Source organism: Chelonoidis abingdonii, chromosome 5, assembly GCF_003597395.2.
Source record: "Chelonoidis abingdonii isolate Lonesome George chromosome 5, CheloAbing_2.0, whole genome shotgun sequence".
NCBI classification, from domain to species: domain Eukaryota; kingdom Metazoa; phylum Chordata; order Testudines; family Testudinidae; genus Chelonoidis; species Chelonoidis abingdonii.
Genome location: NC_133773.1, coordinates 76,534,931 through 76,556,454, shown reverse-complemented (window position 1 = coordinate 76,556,454; position 21,524 = coordinate 76,534,931). Strand labels below are relative to the sequence as shown.

The following is a 21,524-nucleotide window of genomic DNA, read 5'->3' as shown; positions in this document are numbered from 1 at the left end:
ACTATTTAAATTGTAAAGTCTTTGGAATGGGGACTGTTTGCTACTCTGTGTCTGTACAGTGCTAAGCATCATTCATGGCTGGCCCCTACGTACCACTGCAATAAATATGATTTGGGAGAATTCCCATTTTTATTTTTTTAGAATTTTGACCGATAATATTTTTAAACATTTTTTAAGATATTTATTTATTTAAATGTTCACAGTTGCAGGAAGTATGGGGGAGCAGATAATGTGGTTAGGCCAGACAACAAATATTTAATGACTGTAGACACTGAGATTCAAAAAATTAAAGCTTTATAACGGTTAAAACACAAACTGTCAACATCACATGTCGAAATATACATGTAAAGTAAATTGCCTTAAATCAAACTCTAAAGTAAAGTAAGAGAAATGCTGCTTGAAAATTTATTAATCTGTAAATTTTCATTATTATCGATGGAAATATTTTTTGTCAGTTTGTGAGTGAGATCAACATTTACTGATAAAAATCTAATCCTTCCAAGCCTATTAATAATAATATTTTGGGGGGGGGGATTATTTTTTCACCTATGAAAACTATGTTTCATTTACACCAAACCAGCCAGAAACTACAGTTTATCCTTACAAATTGAAGATGTAGTTTTTACTATCTTCTACACCTTTATACTGGGCAAAGAGGGAGAAGAGGGAATGGTCAAGTGGTCTGAACTAGTAGCCCTGTTGCACAAATCAACTTCTGTGCCTCAGTTTCCACATCTACAATACAGCTACCTCTGCTACTGTGACAGAGTAGCAAGAAGATTAATATCTAAAAATTATATTTAATTGCTTCAGGATGAAAAGTACCGTGTAAGTAGAATTATCAATACTTTATATTACATTAAGTGATTAACTCCCAGCTCTTCCAAAAGCAAACTTTTCTTCATCAAGAAGAAATACTAATGCCATACCATTTTAAAGAGAAAATTATATTTTCACTGCATGGCTGATCTAAGCTATTCTGTAGTGATGGGAAATTCGTGAAAGTATCATTGGTTCAGATAAGTATTTAAAAGTTCAACTAACAATAAACACTTAGCACTTATATATCATTTAATATTTTCCACACCTGGGAAGTAGTATTCTGAGGCTGCAGAGTGATTTTGTGGCAGAGGGGGTTTTGAATTTAGTAGCTTTTGGCTCTCAGATTTTATACTCAGTTCCTTAGAGGCAATGCAACTTTATCCAAACCACCAATTTTGCCCTGTTGGTGATCCTCACTCAGACTTCCCTGCTTTCATAAAACAAGCTTCAAATCTCCACACGTTCTGTGGTGGCAGGAGCCATAGTGGGGGCTATTTTACCTTCCACCCCATAGCACATATCTTTGTGTAAAAGAGGAGTATTCCCATAGCCATGCCATATAGACTGAGGAATAAATGGAAAGGAAAGTGCAGAGTGACTCCAAACGTAGGAATGACAGAGCATCAGTAGGATCTTACAGAGAGACTGCTAGGTCCCACACAGCAGAATAGTCTCAATGGGAGTTGGGGATATATCTGATCCTGAAATAAGGTTCAGGTTATGTTTGGGGAGTGGACGCCTTCTCAGTCCTTCTCTTGCCCAAACCAATGAAACCATCTCTGATAATAGCCCCTCTGTGCAGCTATGTCAATCACACAAAACACATACCACTTCTGAATTAGTTACTTCTGTCACATAACTTTCAAGTGTGACTGCTTCTAATGTTTCTTTAAAAACAGCTTTTCTGAGTAAGGCAGTTTAGGCAGATTCAGTTTTGGTAATTCCCTAAATTATAACCACAGCTTGAGCACAGTCCACTTACAGTGCCACACTGAGACATCATGCACAGCAGATTGCACAGATTTTATAAGAGAGTGCATCTCCCATTTTTTCTTGTGTAGTTTGCTCAGCAGAAAAATAATTAGCTATGCTTACACTAATAATTCCATAGTTAGGCTTCAGAGTAAACATCTAATTAAGAAAATTGTGAGCTTTCCTAATACATTTCAGAGTTATTCTCAGGCTGTTGACAATTCAAGACAATATAATTACATCAGTTTATACTTGGCTCACACTTTGAAGGTTTTCTTCAGAGACATAAAGGATTTAAATCGTGTTATTTTTAACATGAAAGATTAGATGCTGGAGTCCAAGGCAGTCACCATCAGGAAAAAATAGCAGCTCACTGAACTGCTGCAGACAAACCCTATTTGAACCCAAAGTGACAGCAGATATTTCTGGAAAGATTTGAGGCAACTTGAGGGAAAAAGAGTTAACTAAGTGCTCTTTCCTCACCACTTTGCCAAAGAAGTATTTTTTTATCTATGGCCAATAATTTCAAGTTAAATGTGTGGACAGAGCCCTCTAATTAACTGGAGAAAGCCTTAATATATTCAACAGAGATCATGCATTTTCTGATATTTCCCTCTGATTCATGAACTGAAGAGAATAGCTTTCTAAGTAGCTATTTATAGCAAGTGAACGCATTATCCGCTTTTGTCTTAGAATTTTTAATTTTGCTGAAGTGGTTATAGTAAGCAAAGATGGAAATAATTTTTCAGAGGTAGGCAATATGGCAAAGAAGGTGAGGGAAAGGGAGCATTTCCGATGACAAATTATTTTGTGAGAAGTTAAGAGTATTTAAACTGTTTAGATACTTCTGCAAAGACTGATAGAGGTTTCCAGGTGTCAGTAAAAGAGATGATAGGCTAAATTATCAGTAACCTAAGTGGGTCCTCTAAAGAGGGGTGTAGAGGGTGTGAGGAGCTCCTCCCCAGCAATGCAGTGGGCAGAAAGGAGCGATAATAGGTTGCCAGTACTCTAGAATACCATTTATTTAAATATTTTTGGATTTTTTCTACATTTTCAAATATATTGATTTCAATTACAACACAGAATACAAAGTGTACAGTGCTCATTTTATATTTATTTTTATTACAACCTAATATAAGTACTGTAGTGCAATCTCTTTATCATGAAAGTTGAACTTACAAGTGTAGAATTATATACAAAAAAAACTGCATTACAAAATAAAACAATGTAAAACTTTAGAACCTACAAGTCCACTCAGTCCTACTTCAGCCAATTGGTCAGACAAACAAGTTTGATTGCAATTTGCAGGAGATAATGCTGCCCAGGCCTTGTTTACAATGTCACCTGAAAGTGAGAACAGGCTTTCTCATGGCACTGTTGTAGCCGGCATCGCAAGATATTTATGTTCCAGATGCGCTAAAGATTCATATATCCCTTCATGCTTTAGCCACCATTCCAGAAGATGAGTGTCCATGCTGATGGGTTCTGCTTGATAACGATCCAAAGCAGAGTGGTCCAATGCATGTTCATTTTCATCATCTGAGTCAGATGCCACCAGCAGAAGGCTGGTTTTCTTTTTGGTGGTTTGGGTTCTGTAGTTTCCGTATCGATGTGTTGCTCTTTTAAGACATCTGAAAGTATTCTCCACACATCATCCCTCTCAGATTTTGGAAGGACTTCAGATTCTTAAACCTTGGGTTGAGTGCTGTATCTATCTTTAGAAATCTCACATTGGTACCTTCTTTGCATTTTGTCAAATCTCCTGTGAAAGTGTTCTTAAAATGAACATGTGCTGGGTTGTCATTCGAGACTGCTATAACGTGAAGTGCATGGCAGAACCTGGGTAAAACAGAACAGGAGACATACAATTCTTCCCCAAGGAGTTCAGTCACAAATTTAATTCATTATTTTTTTAATGACCATCGTCAGATGGAAGCATGTCCTCCTGAATGGTGGCCGAAACATGAAGGGGCATATGAATGTTTAGCATATCTGGCATGTAGATACCTTGCAATGCCGGCTACAAAAATGCCATGTGAACACCTGTTCTAACTTTCAGGTGACATTGTAAATAAGAAGCAGGCAGCAGTATGTCCTGTAAATGTAAAGAAACTTGTTTGTCTTAGCAATTGGCTGAACAAGAAGTTGGACTGAACAGACTTGTCGGCTCTAAAGCTTTATGTTGTTTTGTTTTTGAGTGCAGTTATGTAAGTTACATTTTCACAATAAAGAGATTGCACTACAGTACTTGTATGAGGTGAATTGAAAAACAGTATTTCATTTTTATAGTGCAAATATTTGTAATAAAAATAATATAAAGTAAGCACTGTACACTTTGTAATCTGTGTTGTAATAGAAATCAATATATTTGAAAATGTAGAAAAACATCCAAAATATTAATAAATGTCAATTGGTATTCTATTGTTTATTGGCCCAATTAATCACAATTACTTTTTTAATCACAGTTAATATTTTTGAGTTAATCTCGTGTGTTAACTGCAATTAATCGACAGCCCTATTTGTGACACATCATTTTTAGGAACAGTCCTTCAAACTGTAGATGCTCAGCCTCAAAGGTAGGGCTCATTGTCTTGACCTGCGTGAACAAAAAGGGCTGGTTCCCTTTAAGGATGGTTTTCTCGTTCACTAGAATGACATCTTCATGTTTGAGAGAGGGAGGTTAAAGAACCTCCCTCTCCCAAATCATGAAGAGGCAGGAACTCTGAGGAAGAATGTTGGTTTCTGTGCAACAGATGGAAGGCCATATAAGCTGTTTCCCCTATGGTCTGGCTACCATTGCCTATTGGACAAGTAGCTTCCCTCACTGCCAGATTGGCCAGCATGTCTGTGGGTTTTTTGCTGTACTCACAGCAGCCCAGTGACCTAATGGATAGGACAGAGGTTAGATTCAAATTGTTACACTTGACAGCTGTCCAGCACACATACTCGTTCCATAGGGGGCCTGTTTCCCTGACAGCTGGAATTGGAAGTGGACTATGGGCAAGGAATCCCCTAAAGAAGCTGGGGAACATGCTTGGAGCTTCTAATGTGCTCCCTTTCCCCCTAGCCCTAACCTTCATATGTGGTGGGATGAGGATAGGACCAGACTGAGACCTCGCAAGGAGAAGTGAAGTGCTGATGGCAGCCCTCTAACAAGAAATAAAGATAATCTTCACTGTAAAAGTTATTGCCGGATAATTCCCAGATGATTGAATAAAGATGCGGTCTAGTTAAAAAACATTTTGCCTTGTCTATTTTCCTGCCTGTGCGAAACAATGACAGATCTTTCCCATTAATGAATTCAGACTTTTTAACAAGATCATTGATATTCAAACACCAGTCCTTTGCAAAGCTGCAGATTGATAAAACTATTTTAAAATTCAAAAATTTAATACAAGTATCTGGCTGTAGCCAGAATATACATATTTGTCTACAACAGTAAAGTTTTTTGTGTTCATTACCAGTCATTTAAGAATTATATTTAAGAATTTTTTCCATCTATAATCCCAGGGACTTCTGAGAAGCTTAAATGTTACAGTTAATTACTTTTTAAGAGCATGTATAGTCGCAACAGTCATATACAGTATTATATTAACACCATTGTATATAGGGATATCTGCAAGAGCCAAATTACTTCACATGTGCAGATCTATTTCCTCCTCACTAGCCTTCCTGAAAAGAATGGGATTTTTGTTTTAGTGTCTTTACACAGTTGTCAGAGTTGGTCTTATTACAAAAGAAAAGAGTTGTTCACGAGTTCCCATCTATCCCCAAATGCTGAAATATAGAAGAATCTAAATTTTTGTCAAGGAAATACTTTTTTTAAGAAACACATTCTGCTGTAAACTTATTTTGTAGAGCAAAATCATTAGACCCTTGGACCATTTCTTCTCACTAGCTACCCTATCTTTTGAGTTCATAGTTATGTATTAAGGATACAATTCTTGTGTTTACAAATTAATTACTTGCTCACTCACCCATATGTATTTCCATGTTCCAGCTTGACAAATGAATGAGTCTGTTGGTGAGTTATTATGTAGAAGTACCTGTCTACTTTTAATTGATATGGCTTATAAAAATTAACATTACAGGTCTTCTGGAAAGAGAAAAATAATCTGTTCTCTTGCAAGGTTCTCACTCTGGGTTGCATCACTCAAGGACTAGACTGATAAGACTTCTCATTCTCTAAATATTTTTTGGTTCCTAAGAATAGTGGTAGCAGACAGGAGTAAGAAACAGCCACACTTATCTGTAGTTAGGCACCATCTTGAACCTTTAAACTGCTGCTCTTAGAACTTTCCTGTCAGTACCTGAATGAGTAGGAAGCAAAGGCTCTGCAAATAATAATATAAACAATAAATATTAAATTTACTGAAAGAAGTAGAAAGAACATTAAAAGGTTCATATATAAATAAAAACATAATTGATATGTCTCCCAACTCTGAGGGGTGATGGTTAAGTTAGAACCTTGCAGTATGATATCTACAGAGAAGCAGAATTACAAAATATATAATTCCTCTTGTCTTAAGATGCAAGCTGAACAGGATCCTTCCTTCTGGAGAGAAAGTGGCTTGAGATATTGCTGTAAGAAGGTGTAAACAATAATACTGCAACAGGACCAATAGCAATAAAGTGGTGGTTTTTTCTTTAATGTTGTGTGCGGTGAGTAGATTGGCTCCCAAAAAACAGCCTTATATGATGGGAAGCTTATAGGATGCATTCGGGGGGGAGGATTTTTTCAAAATGTTGGCTAACTCAAATAAGGGACATCCAAATTAAATTCTAGGGGGCAGAAGAGTTTGGACTCCCCTACTTTGGACACACATACTGAAAGACTGAATCACAACATCTCCCTAAAGACCAAATGAGAGCAATAGAACTTCATAAGAGCATGGAATGAGGATGATGTCTGCCTGGCATAATTCTAAAATTGAAATATACCTGAGGCAGGCAGTGGAAGCTGCCCTGTTTCAGACTGAATGAACCTTGACATGATCCTTTAGCTTTAGGCCAGCCAGATCGTAGAAGTGTGAAATTCAATTAGACGGCCACTGAGACATGGCCTTCTTAGTATCAATGTTGCTTAGAAAATTGGTGTCAAATGAAACAAAAAGTTGCATGGACTTTGCAAGCCCATTTTGTTCCTTCAATGTTATGTGCAATGAGGAAATGGGACCACCAGTTCACACTGCCTACGGCTTGCATACCCAGCCAGTTCTGGGCTTAACTCATGGCCAATCACTTGCTGGTGGTTTGTCCAAGTCCTCCGTAACACACCCCTTAGTTTAAACAGAACATAACCCCCTTGCACTCATCTCCCCTCCCAATTGGTATCCCTATTTAACCCCTATGCTTGGATTACATGTGTCTAGGTTCCTTTGCATGTACATGGCAATAGAAATTGTTTTCAGGGTGCCCCATTGTGCTCCTAAAAGCTAACATTGGCATCTTGAGGGGTGGGGTGGGGAGGATGCATCTGTGAAAGGGAGAATGTCATATCTCATACTGACATGTTTGGGCCTTTTCATGAACTCTAGGCTGGTATGTGGGGAGAGTATTCGCTATCTCCTTTCTGCACTAAGGAGTGGACATTTGAGGCCCCGTCCAATGTTTGATATGTCTGTAACTTCTGATAAGGACACCAATTACCGCTCCCCATCTGGAGTTCTGCTCACTATGCTTATCTAGTAAGAAGCAAGGTTGTCTCTTGTTCATTCAGCTTCTCTTAGCCAATATTGTTCATTGTGAGCTAGGCCCCCAGCTCAAACCAAGCTTTGGACTATGGGCTTATGTGAAAAGTTGCTGACGGAGCCTGTGGTCAGGATTTTACACACACAGCAAATGGATCATGGCCCTTCAGACTTCCTAAGGCTTCACTGTGCTCCAACTAGAACCCTAAGGAACTTTTTACAGTAAGAATGGTTGTTTGTGGAATCTCCACCATTGAAGATTTTTAAGAACAGGTTAGACAAACATCTGCCAGAGATGGTCTAGCTAATTCTTAGTCCTGCCATGAATGCAAGGAAATGGACTAAATGGCCTCTTGAGGTCCCTTTCAGTCCTACGATTCTATGGACATGTAGTCATGGAAAGAATGTTGGCAGGGTAATGGACTCATTAAAAAGGAATTCCAACATCACGTTGGAGCAGAATCTTGCATAAATATAAACCATCACTTTATTATTTTAAAACTTAGTATCTTGAGGATCAGTCATTAGATCCAGAATTTTATTTAGTTCTACAAGCTTAAGTCATTGCCACTAGAAAATGACCTTCCTTTTAATAAACTTGAGTTCCAAAGGAAATTTCATTGGGTTTGTCAGGATTGTGGTACTTTGATTTTTTTTTTGATGGGGACACTTGTTTACTTTTAAATAGTTCATGATAGGCCAAAGACTAACTGGAGGGAGCTAATCTTCAAGTTAGTTTCAAACTGGCAAAGAAGTTTAAACATTTATGTGTAGATCAAATAAAAAATGTCCACAGGGTCCTGTTTTCTCTGTGTTGCCTTTCTCCACGTCTCTAAGAAAGATGTGTACCTTTTCCAATCACAAGTCTTTCTGGTAGATGATATTCAGATGGCCAGGAGGACCTGAGCCCTCTTTCCTCACATACTCAATACCTGGGGTGATCTGCCCTGTTAGGAGCCAAACTTTTATGGATAAGGTTCCAGATTAGGGTAGAACAATGTGCCTTGTGTGCCAGGGCAGACTCTGTTTGATGGAATAAATTTTGGTCATCTGCAGTCCCAGATCAATAAGGTTGATAAGGGTTACCAAACCTTTGTCTCTTCTGAGCTTTGTCAGGAGTTTTACTATCAGAGGTGAATGAGGCTTCTTGTTCAGTTGAGTGGCAGAGATCCATAACCAGGATTCCCTCTTTGTTCCAGCACTCCCTGATAGAGACCATTCAAGAATACCTAGCAAGGATCAACTCAGACTGCCTGTGTGCATGATCTCCTTCCATGCCAGTTAAATAATAATCAGAAATTGAGAGACAAAGCCCACTCTCACATCTGCAACATTTCTTCAACACAGATGTTATTGTCCATTTGAATCAAGACCACCTTTCTGGAGACAGTGTCAGTGAACGTTCCTAGTACAGGATCAATGATTTATTTTTGTTGTTCTTAGAGAGACCAAGGTTCTCTGAGTTCAAAGCCCTGTTTAGCATGCCCCCCAGCCCAATTGGATTTGGTTGGGATGTGTTTCAAAGTTGATTCTAATTGATTATAATAGTTACCATGAAAGTCTGCTTTATAGATGAATCTTTCCTTTTCCTCCTTTGTAGGAGAGGGTAAAGGATAGGACAGAAACCCCAGCAGAATTCAGGATGGCTTTGTCGCCTTGCCTTCTGTAAAGATATCTCCACTAGTTTCCCAGGGTCTGTGTGTTAGGGCAGTTCCTCAAGCATTTCTGACCTTTCTAAGAAGCCTGGAGCCAAGCAGATATATGGGCATCTACTTCAAAGTTTCTCCTGTATCAGAAACCACCTACACCTTATGTTGAACCAGATCCAGAAAGAGGGTATGCCTGGGACACCCCTGTGCCATGCTGATCCTCTGCTATGTTTTTGGCCTTATGGCCATTGCAACCAAATGTAAGTTAGAGCAGCCTACAGACTGCTCTATCACAGTGCAGAGAATAGCCCCAGTATCATTGAAGTTCAAAGGTGAGCTTTACACTGATTTTGCACTCCACTCCCTAACCTGCTCTGCTGAGTGCATTTTGATCCCATCTAAACATCTTGATCTTAATTTTTCAACTTTGAATATATTCTATTTCTATGCAATTAGTTACTAACTCCCTATCTCCTCTCTTACAGGTTCATTATCTCATGGTTCTGTCTGCTAACTGGGCCTATGTGAAAGATGCATGCAGAATGCAAAAGTATGAGGATATTAAGTCAAAGGAGGAGCAAGAGCTTCATGACATTCATTCTACCCGCTCTAAAGAGCGGCTCAATGCATACACATAAGAGAAACCTTATCTTACTTTCTAACAGTTGAATGCTTTGTTGTTTAACTAAAGGCCATCTAACCATTAAAAAAAAAAAGGAAGTGCTTCTCACAAAAGATAGGATGACTTGTAAATCGCCCAGGTACAATTTTTGGTTGTCTAGCACTTGGTTTCCTAATTAGTTAATAGTTTGTGTGACCATTCTCTACTGCAAAGCTCCTAAACAGCCTTTCCTCAATCCTCTTAAACAAATTAGTTCTGTTCGATCGAGGATACTAACTATTGTCAAATACGGAGATGTGTTTGATTTTTTTAATCACTTTATATGTGTTATGCATAACACCTTTTGCATTGTTTCTTATATGGTTTTGAAAAAAAATAGCTTTTTATACTTTTTAGTTTTAATTTCAGTATCTACTTTAACTACAGGTATATGTCAAAGGGACCATTGCGCATTATGTGCAATATCTAGAGAAAACACACTGATGAGTTTCCTTCATATTTGGAAGTCTTGTCAGATGGCTCAGTGGCCATCTTGATTGAGGGTCCTAAGAACATTTTAAACAATCAAAGGTGCAATTTCTAAATTTGTAATAGTAGGTAAAAAAAAAAAAAGTGCTTCTTATCTTTGTTTAACACTGTATTATTCTTGATGTTCTTAAAGAATATTCTCTTTCATAGTTTTATTGCTGAGTATTCCTGTTTATATTGTGAGCATGCAGACCGTGGTGCTAATAATGCATGGCCTCTTGCCTGTTTAAAGGATGTTATACCACGGTTACCTTTAAAGAGTTACAGTATATAGACAAATGTTAACTAAATCATATAGCTATGCGTAGGTTTGTGCAGAATGATCTCTTTGTAATTCAACAATGGTTATGCTGAATTGGAGCTGTTCATGTGCTGATGTGAGCAATTACTGCTTAGCTACATTTATGAAAGTGATATATCAAAAATACAGCAACCTTACAAGTCAGAAGTCTTTTTACCTGCTTTAAAAAATTTAATGGATTGCACCTGTCTGAACTATATACATATATTGTATGTGATATATTCAAGAAGGCTTCCATAAATGCATTAGCTTGGCTTGCAGCTTTCCTACACATACTGGTTTACCTGCATTATGTGAAAGTGAGGTAAAAGGCCATTTCAGAGCTTACTGTATGGAAGTGTAGAAATACAGCTGAACCTTTATTTTGAAAATGTTAACAGAAAGGTAAGTCATTAATTTGAAGGAAGTACCTGTATAAAAAACCCTACAAAAATCAGTATTATTGGACCAAATTTGGTGTTTGGTTTTGCTTCTTTTTTTTGCCTATTTCTAACACTACAAGAATGCTGTAAATTGTCTTTTAACGTGATGTATCCTGACAAGACATTTTTGTCAGTGTTAAAAATCCTAGATAGTTTTGTGCACTTATTGGACCATTGTGAATTCTCTCTCAGTGTAAGTGCATTTCTAATAAAAGTTCTTGAGTAAAACTCTTCTTTGTACTATTACTAGTCATGCATCATCAGTAATTTTTAACAATTCTCGTAGTAAGTAGAAGGTAATTCTATAGTTTTTTGTGGCATGGTTATGCATTAAGTAGGATTAGTTGATTGATTTTGGATTTTTTGTTTTCGTTTCTTTGTTTTTGTTTTTTTACACTTAGGCTGTTTTATGAGGTCAACAGTTTTCTGGTATGTGCAGTACCGGTTCTGCAAAAAGTACTATGAACCTCTTTTGGATTCTGTATTGTAGTGTTTCAATTTAGTGTCTTAAACAGTTTGTGATGATTTTTAAAACTATGTCATTTAAACTCATGTAACGATGTTGATGCTTTTGGCTTTTCTCTGGTATTAGAGTTTGTATTTTCACAAAGAATGCTTTGTAGCAGGCATTACAGTTAATCTGTTTTGTACATAAATGTGCCAACAGCTTGATGGTGGCGTTTTTGAAATGTAGAACAAAGTGCTTGCAAAAATGTAATAAACACACTTGTGTACTTTGTGTACTTATTAGTAGTCCTTGACGTGTTTTTTTTTCTTTTGTATGTACAGTATGAATCTAGAGATGGGAGAGACTGGTTAGTAGTACTGGCTGCAAAATGATTTTCTCATCTTGCAAATATTTTTAAGAGTTCAACATTTTTCCCATCTTGAATTGGGATGAAAAATTGAAATTGTGAAAATATTTGGGAACTGAAAACTCCAGGTTTTTTTGTTGCGGATCAATCAGAATGTGTTGATAATTTCAAAAAGTTTTTGGAAGTGTCAGCCTTTTTTCTATAACTTTTTTTTTCAGTCTAATTAGCTTATGTTGCAAAAGGAAAAGCCAGAAAACAGGAATCTTTTATGTTAAGATGAAATGTTTTCGCAATTTAAAAAACATTCTCTGTGTTTTTGGAAGTCAGGAAATTTGTCAACTCCCCCAACCCTGTTTTGCTAATAATTTAAGTGTTAACAAATCAGCATTTTTAATGAAAAAATGATTAATCCAAAAATGGTTAAAATAGTCCCATTTCTCTGCCATCAGTGGAGTGTTCTCAAATCACATGTAGGTAAAGGGCCCAATTCACAGCCCTGCAAGACGAAGGTCTCCCTTACAGGCAGAAGTGAGCCCATGGAAATTTGAGAAATGTTACCCAAACTACAAATAATCAAGTACCAGAGGTGTAGCTCTGTTAATCTGGATCTGTAAAAGCGGCAAAGAGTTCTGTGGCACCTTATAGACTAACAGACGTATTGGAGCATGAGCTTTCGTGGGTGAATACTCACTTCGTCAGATGCATCCACGAAAGCTCGTGCTCCAATACGTCTTTTAGTCTATAAGGTGCCACAGGACTCTTTGCTGCTTTTACAAATAATCAGTTCACCATTCAGAATACCTGGTCATTTCCAGTACTGTACACCAGATATCACTTACAATACTTTTGGGCAGAGAGGAAAAATTCAAATATACTTTTCCAAAAGCTAGAATAGCAACACTCCTAGTGGAAGGAACTATCATTTCAGACAACAAAAAATGCCTACAACACATACACACCCTGCATCATTATTCATTAATAAAAGCCTGATTTTTCTTCAAACATGAAAATCAGCGTTCACAATGTGGGAGTCTTTCCAGAATTTTGGAGTCAGTCTACTGTTCCATGTGTTTCCCGAGGGTTGCTTCCTGATGAAGTGGGGAAGCCGTGCATGTTCCATTGACCCTAAGAGTTATACTGGTGGGAGATTTAATACCTGTAAGACCGCCCAACCCAGACAGGTCCAAGGGTAGGAACCAGATGGAAAGCAGTCCACAACCCTCCAGATAAGCCAGCAACTTAGCCTTGTAAAAAAGTTAAGGTATAAAAACACAGCAAGATAGCCAGTCTGGCAAACAACATGAGAGACAGGGATATCTGAGCCTTATTCATGCTGTAAGCAAATATGACAGTGCAGAAAGGGTTCAGATGCACGGTTCTATGAATCTCTCACAAAATCTTTAAGAGCAGTTTCAATATCAGACATGATCTGTCCCGTTCCAAGAATAAAAATACATTCTAAAGACAGATTTTTACAGAGTCAAATGAGCAGCACAGGCATTCCAGTTCTTATATCTGAATATATCCTGTGTATGCGTAACTATTGAGAACTCTCATTCACTCAGATACCAGAAGGTCTTTCCCATCAGCTCAAGCGAAGTAGAATAGATAGTCTCTCATAGGGTCCCCTGGTACTGAGGGCAACGGTGTTACAGTGCTAGTAAACATTACAGTGACTAGTGTCTGAGACTTTGGTAACCCTCATGCATGTACTTCCTATCTGATTTTGAAATAATTTAAATGTCAAAGTTTATAATTGCTTAAATAATGCTAAATCAGTAATGACAACTGATTTAAAACTATCCATTCATATTTGGGTTCATGACTTACTTAACGGTTGTTCACAGGGTTTGTCTATAATACCTTCTATGATCATGATTGCTTTAACTGACATCATGGCAAATAGGAGGCAGACAGCATAGCAGCTGAGCATCAGCAACATAGGTCAGGGGAGAAAAAGGGTGTCCCACACCCTGTCAGTCATAATTTATAACACTGTAGGTCAGTGCATATTTGATTATTCCTGATTTTCCCCAGTACACAGTTGAAAACCTAAGATGAGGTGGTAAAAATAGATTCCATCGTGGTTGCTTCTGCATAGCCTTGAACTATGAAAGTCATGCCTTTCAAGAGCTTGATAGTCCATTTTAATAGCTTTATATGAAACAATTCAGTATATTAAAGTCCGAGAAGAGCAGGCCTTGTGATGAGTTTAGCAAACTGGGCTATGATCTGAGACATTGTTTCTGTCTGGTTAGCAATGTGACACAGCATATCTAGCAAAATGTTACCTGCTTTCAAAAGGAGTAGTTCCATAGTTTAAAGAGAATTTTTTTGTTGTATCCTCTAATTATTTCATCACTAAATATATGGAACTTGAATGTATAAGGTAAGTTTTACAAGGCCAACAAATAATGATCAGACTTTTAAGTTACAGAGATTGAAATAATAAAAAAAAAGGGGATTTGATGGCATGGTTACAAAGATACCTGTAAAACCTCCACTACCATCTCACAGGTCTCCTGTTTATCAGTATACGGATTATGAAATGGTAACCTATTCAGATGAATTATTTAAACTTTTATGTTTAAGTAAAATTTATGAAGATCTAAAAGAAAAGGATAAAAATCCTGGTGGAAAGATGGCTCTAGAATTTTTCAGCATAACTTACAAGAGCTGCATAAGGTAAATCATACAAAGAACAAGCTCTAACACCTATAACATTTGTATAGCAGAGCTATACTTTGAGTATAGTAGGATCACCATAAGAAAGTTTCAGGACGTAATAATATGTGTCTTTGAAGGGGCTGGTGGGAAAGATATACGGCATAGAACTGGCAAGAAAGGGACTGAATTTTTTTAAAAAGTCTGCATAGAACAGAACATTTTAAAGATTGCTTTAGTACTATAATAAAATCAGCTCATTCATTATTTTGCTTTGATGTGTCATGAAGGAATAGGAACATGCCTTTAACTACATGAGAAAATCTGTTGATTAAAGGGGTGACTGAATGTGACTAGTTAAGACTGAGCTGGTAGAGTTACAGTAAGGTCTTGGAGCAGGGGATTTCTGCAACAGTACATGCACTGCATTACAATATGTACTAGCATACTTGCTTTACAGTTACAAATCTTTTTAAATGACTTCACCTTTCCAATTCACCTTAGCTGATTCAGGGAAGCACAGATTGCACTCTGCCTTTGTGCATAATTGATCCTGAGGTGCACAGGCAATGTTTGCACAGCCATTTCTCCAAAAATGGGCAGCTTTTCATTTAAGCTGGAACCATGCTAACTGATGCTGACAAGGCAATCTAATGAATCAGTGCATGCCCTGGCCACACCCACTTCCCATGAACACCACCTATTTGTTGGGCTGTGCTGGTGAGCCACAGGTCACCTGGAAGAGAACAAGTTGGAGGAACTTTTCATTGCAGCAACCTCTTCCATCCTGTGTGGATTCTTAGGTACAACCATCATGATTCTTGTTTCTCAGCCCTTCAGGAGGACTGCTGTAAGTAGCTCCCATACCTAAGTTGTTCCTCACAGCAGGTAACATATGGTAGCAGGTAGGCTGTCCTTCAGACTCTCCCTGCGAGATAGATGATTGGGAATGGGTTGCCTTTGGTTTTTGACATGGTGATGAGGGTCAGCCAAGGAGTAGAACTCCCATGGTTGGTTGGTGGTAGGGTGGTTAGGCAAAGAAAGTGACTCTTCCTTGTGCAAGGGGCACTGGTCTCTTCATTGATGCCTCTTAAAACTCTAGGCTGAGGCTGGGCAGTGTGGTGCCAGCAGAGAGAGAGAGAGCTTTAATGTCTTCAGGTCTCAGTAATTCAAATATGCCTCCTCTTTTCATGAATTGCTGGAGTTCTGTGGTTGGAGAGGATGATACAGAGTATATGTGTGTATCTTCCATGAACTCCTAACAGCATGGATGGATATACCACAGGGAAGCTTCTTTCTCACATGCTGCTACAGCTGTGGCAATCATGGGAGTATTCGAGCTCGCAGAAAATGAGTTGTTGGCACCTGATCCAGATATGATAAGGGGCTCACATAGGATCCCTACAGCCAGAAGTGCCATAAGGACCAAATAAGCTTTAATACGAGCCATATTCTTTAAAGTGCCCCTCTAAATATTTGCTCGCTCCTTCTGTGCGAAAGATGCTTTTTCAAGTGCAGACAGGCACATCTCTGCTTAGGAAAAGAGGATAAAAAGTGGATAAAAAGAGGAGTTTCAGTCTGTAGCAGTGTCAGTCCTGTACCTTTCTGTACATCCAGCTACATTTCTTTTAGAAATTAATTTCAACATAGGACCATTCATCCCTACTGTGATTAATTGAGACCTATAAACTATTTTCTATGAGCAATTTCTCTGTTTGATTTTCATGCATATATGCAGCCAAACTAATGCATTTTTTGGCTGTTTTCAGCTGATTAGACAGATTGGACAGCTGCTTTGAGAAAGCAGCTGGGGATGCCCCTTGTGTAGGGGAACCCCTGGTGATGTCAAGTCAGAGTGAATGGCTCTTTGCCAGGTGCTCTTGGTTCCCATCCTCCCATCACAGGAAATGTGTCAGGGCACACTTGGTTTAACTGAATGATCTGTTGTTGTTTTGTGTGATTTAAAACAGCTCTGAGGATCTAGGACTGGGGGAGAGAAAGTGGCAGAAAGGTGGCTTTGAGCCACCACTGTTTGGGTGAAATCCTGGCCTCACTGAAATCAATAGGAGTTTTGCTATTGACATCAATGAAGTTAGAATTTCATTATAGCTTTTGGAGGATCTGGATTCTAGAGCAGCCAATCAAATGAAATGTGTTTTTTTGTTTGTTGTTTTTGTTTTTTTGTAATTGAATTGTCCAGGGGGGAATGATATGGTTTTTACTGTAGCCACTTTTGAAAAGGAAAACATTATCATAGGTAGCCTGATAGCACTCTAGATGTTTCCTTGACCTATGCACAACTCAGATATAATGACAACAGAAGTATTTCATAATGTGTGAGTGTTAGTTCTATTGACATGGCATTGTCTCTGAGGGAATCACAGACCTCAGCCCACTCCAAAATCTAGTCAGTGGCTGACATGTTAGATACTTTTTTTAATGCTCTCATTAAAAGCAAAGAAGAGATAAAACAACAAAAACAGCTAACAAGAGATATCTGTTCATCTTTTAAGCATGTAATTGCAGATAGAGAGAATAAAAACCCATAATAAAATAATGCCAAAGCTAATTTTAAATAAAAAATGTGAGGAAAATCAGTAACAAGGCAACCATTGTACCTGTGTGTAGCAGAGTGGATCCCTGCTCTGGCCCTGAAGGGATTAAAAACAGCCCAGGAAGGGGCTGGGGCTGGAGAAAGCAGCCTTTTAGGCTGGGCTGATTGGGGAAGTGGCTGCAGCTGGGGCCATGCCCCAAACTGAGCGGCAGGGCCTAATAAGAAGGCCAGGGAAGTCAAGGGTAGACAGTCTTCCTCTGCCTATAGAGGGAGAAGGGCCTAACTGCTGAAAACCAGAGCAGGTACCTAGGGTAAAGCAGTGCTGGGGAAAGGCAGAGGAGCTGGGGAGCTCTTTCCTGGAAAGCCCCAGGCTGTGGTCTAGAATTAGGCCAGGAGGTACTGGGGTTGTAGGGTGCAACCTAGGGGTAGGCCAAGGCAGCAAGTCCAAATCCCTTTGCTGATGATGAGTGGCTGATACTGTAGTCTACTCCAGGGTGTGGGGCTAGACAATGACTGGCAGTAGCCTACACTGAAGCAAAGTGGGGATAGAGGGTGGGGGGTTCCCAGGGAGGGGGAAACCCCTAAGAGAAAAGGGTTACTGCCAGGGGGGCAGAACCCCATGTAAAAGGGGCACGGGGATCCAGGGAGGGACACGGGGCCAGTAGCAGAAGCCAGAAGGCGGATCACTGGCCTGCAGAGGGTGCTCCAGCTGCAAGTTTGAGCTAATTCCCAAAGTGACCAGCAGGAGATGCCGCAGGGGTGAGTCCCGCCCGTCTACACTGTGTCTATAAATTATACCTATTTTTGACTACCACGCTCCTCAGCTATATAGGCAAATATGGGGTAAGCTAAGAACCTAGCAGCAGCTTCAGGTCTTTGCATTTACCAGTTTAATTCAGAACCTGACCGTTAGTTTTAGTTGTTGCCATTCACATTAACATAAATGTAAACAATGTGCATCTGGTTCTTGAAGCTGGGTGTTTTTCAAGTCATCCAAACACTTGACAGAAATGTAAAGCAGTATGGTATAACTATATGAAGTAATTAATCATTAATGTTTGCAAATGTGTTGCTAAGCAGTTCTTCCTGCAGCTCAACTTAGCATTCCAAATGCCGTTCCTTCCCTTTCCATATACACGTTATAGCTTTCTCTAGTCTGTTCGAGCCTCAGTTTTAAGGTTTTTTTTTAATATCTCCTTATTCCTCCCTTGAAAGTCCCCAGTATCAGTATGGCCCTCCCTGTGGCAAAAAATTGCCAAACATGGCTTCAGCTCTGCTCTATAACCCTCTATGACTGGCACAAGGAGTAGCGTTAACTGACTCTGAGAAGCTGGAAGCTATGTCCAACAACTTTCTGCCACAGTTACTGATCATACTTGACCTGATGTGTTCCCAGCCTGGTTGCCCAAGATCTGAGGCCAAGCCGATAACTTGAACTCAGATACCCTGCAAAGACTGCAGAGAATCCTGTGGCACCTTATAGACTAACAGACGTTTTGGATCATGAGCTTTCGTGGGTGAATACCTACTTCGTCAGATGCATGTATTCACCCACGAAAGCTCATATTCCAAAACGTCTGTTAGTCTATAAGGTGCCACAGGATTCTCTGCTGCTTTTACAGATTCAGACTAACACGGCTACCCCTCTGATACTTGACACCCTGCAAAGACTGTAGAGCAGATCACTAATAAATTAAAACTATCATACCAGCCATTAACAGACTATTTTATTGTCCTTCGATATATTTTTAATAAAAAGTAGTTGAGAGAAATCTGTGTATAAAACATGGGGAAAAATCTGGAAAAGGCAGGTTTATAGGCACACAATAAACAGGTTACATTAAACTCTAGGTGGTTTTGTGCTCTGTTATGCATTCATTAATATAGGAAGTAGGCCCCTTTTCTACTGTACAAAACACATATCTTAAAGTTGGTTTCTCATTTCCTACCTTTTAACTAACATTCAAGACTTGTTCTTATTCTTTCTTCAGGTCAGCTGATTGGACAAAAGCACATTTTCTTCAAACTGCAGGGTGAGGGGTAGTCCCTATGTGGTGGGGGGAGAGTGGCTAGGGGCTATGACAATCGGAAGTTCCAGTCTGCCATGATCGAGAGACAGAACTTGATCAAAACATTTAAAAAAAAAATCTGTAGCTGAAAATAGAAGTTGTGTAATAAGATACACAGGGTATTAAAATGAGACCACACTGTATGTGTGTCCTTTTTCCTTAGGGAACTAACTATGAAAGAAAAGAAAAAGTGTTTTCAAGTACACAGGACTAACAAAACTGTAGTATTTTGGATCATTTCTGTATAATAGCATATTTTTACATTAAAGGATACACATTCAGATATCAGGGTGTACTGAATTTCACGTAGACTTCTGATAGAATAATAGGAGTGAAACCAACAGAGATCTACAGACAACGAAAAAGCGTTCTGTAGAAACTACTGTATAAACCTATGTAATTGTCATGTTATGGCAGGGAGTCATCAGATGACACCCTTACACACAGTCACACAAGTTCTTTTTCTTATTTCAAGTTTTTAGGATTGGAAGAAATTGCTGCATTGTTGGTTTCCTGATACAGTTCTTTGTGAGAGCTGTGGTAAGTAGTAAAAAGAGTTTGCTGTTTTCCTTAATCTCTCTATGTAGAATCAATTCTTGGGGTAGGGTTCGCTCCCTGGGAACAAGGACTGTTTGGTGTTTGGGCTAAGATCCCTGAAAAAGGAAATTACCTGCATGATGTGGTTGACCACTTCTGTTCCAGGACTGGCATATAAATGTAAAGAAACAAGCAGTGCCAACAATATATCCAGACTCAGTGTCACTGATTTCTCCTCCAACACAAAGCTGACCAACAAAGCCCCAACATCTGCTCCCTCTTGGAAGGGGTGGGGAGAGGGAAATGGTACTTTCTAGAGAATTTTTTTTTTTAAGTATTGAAGAGAATTAGTAGAAAATTATTTTCTAAGATAGAAAATGATCATTCTCCATTACATTCTATATAGAATTTTCCCATAAGGGACCCAAAAAACATCCATCAAAATCACCTGTAATAAGAATGTTATTTATCCCCATGGTCACATGGTCTTACAGAGACAAGTTGGTGTAATTCTCAGCAAGTCTACACAAATGCATTACTTCACCTTTCAGTGCCCAGAAATCATCAGTGGCTGAGTGGCTTGGGACAGTGGCAAAAGAAAAGTAGTCTGTCACCAGTTCAAATCCAGATCAGATTGGCCATGACTGACAGTCACCGTCAGAGAGCAGTTCCATTGTATTAACTAGTGGTCTGAATTAAAAGGAATTCACCAGATCCTAACATCAGAAATGCTCCCAATATCATAGAACTGGAAGGGACATCGAGAGATCATCTAGTCCAGTCACCTGCACTCATGGCAGGACTAAGTATTATCTAGACCATCCGTGACAGGTGTTTGTCCAACCTGCTCTTAAAAATCCCCAGTGATGGAGATTCCACAACCTTCCTATCCTTGGTCAAGTCTTCCCTCCTCTCTGTAGGTATGTGACAACCTACAAATGACTCTAATACCCTAGTTGGATAAAACCTATGTATAATTTATTTATGTTATCTCAACCATCCTTTTTAGAGTCCCATATGGCAACTCTAAATACAGTGACAATAATCATCCTCCTTTGCCAAAGGGAAGAGATTTTGCCATGCACAGATCTCTTTTTACTCTGGCCTTAGTAGCCTCTCCTACTCACTGTTATTTCCCCCTTGCACTACCTTCCTGTGTGCCTTTAAATTCTTCCAGTTAATGGGTTCACTAGCTCCTTAGCTCTCCCCGGCTCAGACTGATTGAGTAATTAGCCCCAGCTGACCTCAGTCAGGTTCTTCTCCAAGGGAACCAATTTGAAGTACAGTGTCCAGAGTGCTGAGTCAGCTGCTGGTTCTCAGCACTCTGTCCCAGTCACTGTGACTCCCCATTTGTTAAGTCCAGCATGATTCTCCAGTGTGTAATGTTGTGTTAAGCTGGCAGAACTCCACCAAAGTAAATCATAAAAATGTCGTGAAGAATAAGGGCCTTTGTCTCCAACCCCGGAAACTGCTGTATACTCAGCTGACCTGAACATCGCATATGGAGGATCCAAGAGTATCAATAGGCAAATAGCTTTGGTGAAAGTAATAACTGTTCTGAAACTTCTCTCATTTCTAGTATCAAAGTACTGAGATTCAAGAAAGTTGGGTTAAAAATGGGCCTTGACTCAGTTGCCTTGAGACAGTGGGATTTGTGCCACAGTGGCTGGACTATAGAGTGTGGAGTACTCTGAACACATATTACAAAAGTACCAGTAATGCTTCTTGCTGTTTTGTGGTGGAGGGGGTGTGGATGGCTACAACTGGGGCCTGTGGAGTCATCCCACCAAGAGATTCCACCACCAGGGTTATGATAATGGAGCCTAACCCAAAGAATGTTGTTGCCAAAGAGAAGGCAGGAGGAAACCTCCTCGCAACA

The 21,524-nt window shown here is 39.1% G+C and overlaps 1 protein-coding gene across 3 annotated transcripts in view; it reads left to right on the top strand.

Annotated features, from left to right (window-relative positions):
• GPM6A (glycoprotein M6A) overlaps window positions 1-11,753 on the top strand; it is a 336,266-nt gene extending 324,513 nt beyond the window's left edge. For all 3 annotated transcript variants that reach the window (XM_075066384.1, XM_075066383.1, XM_075066385.1), the window contains one exon: window positions 9,619-11,753. In XM_075066384.1, coding sequence (XP_074922485.1) covers window positions 9,619-9,771 — 153 coding nt within the window. In that variant the 3' untranslated portion in view covers window positions 9,772-11,753. The remainder of the gene's footprint in view (window positions 1-9,618) is intronic.
• The last annotated feature ends 9,771 nt before the right edge of the window (window positions 11,754-21,524 follow it).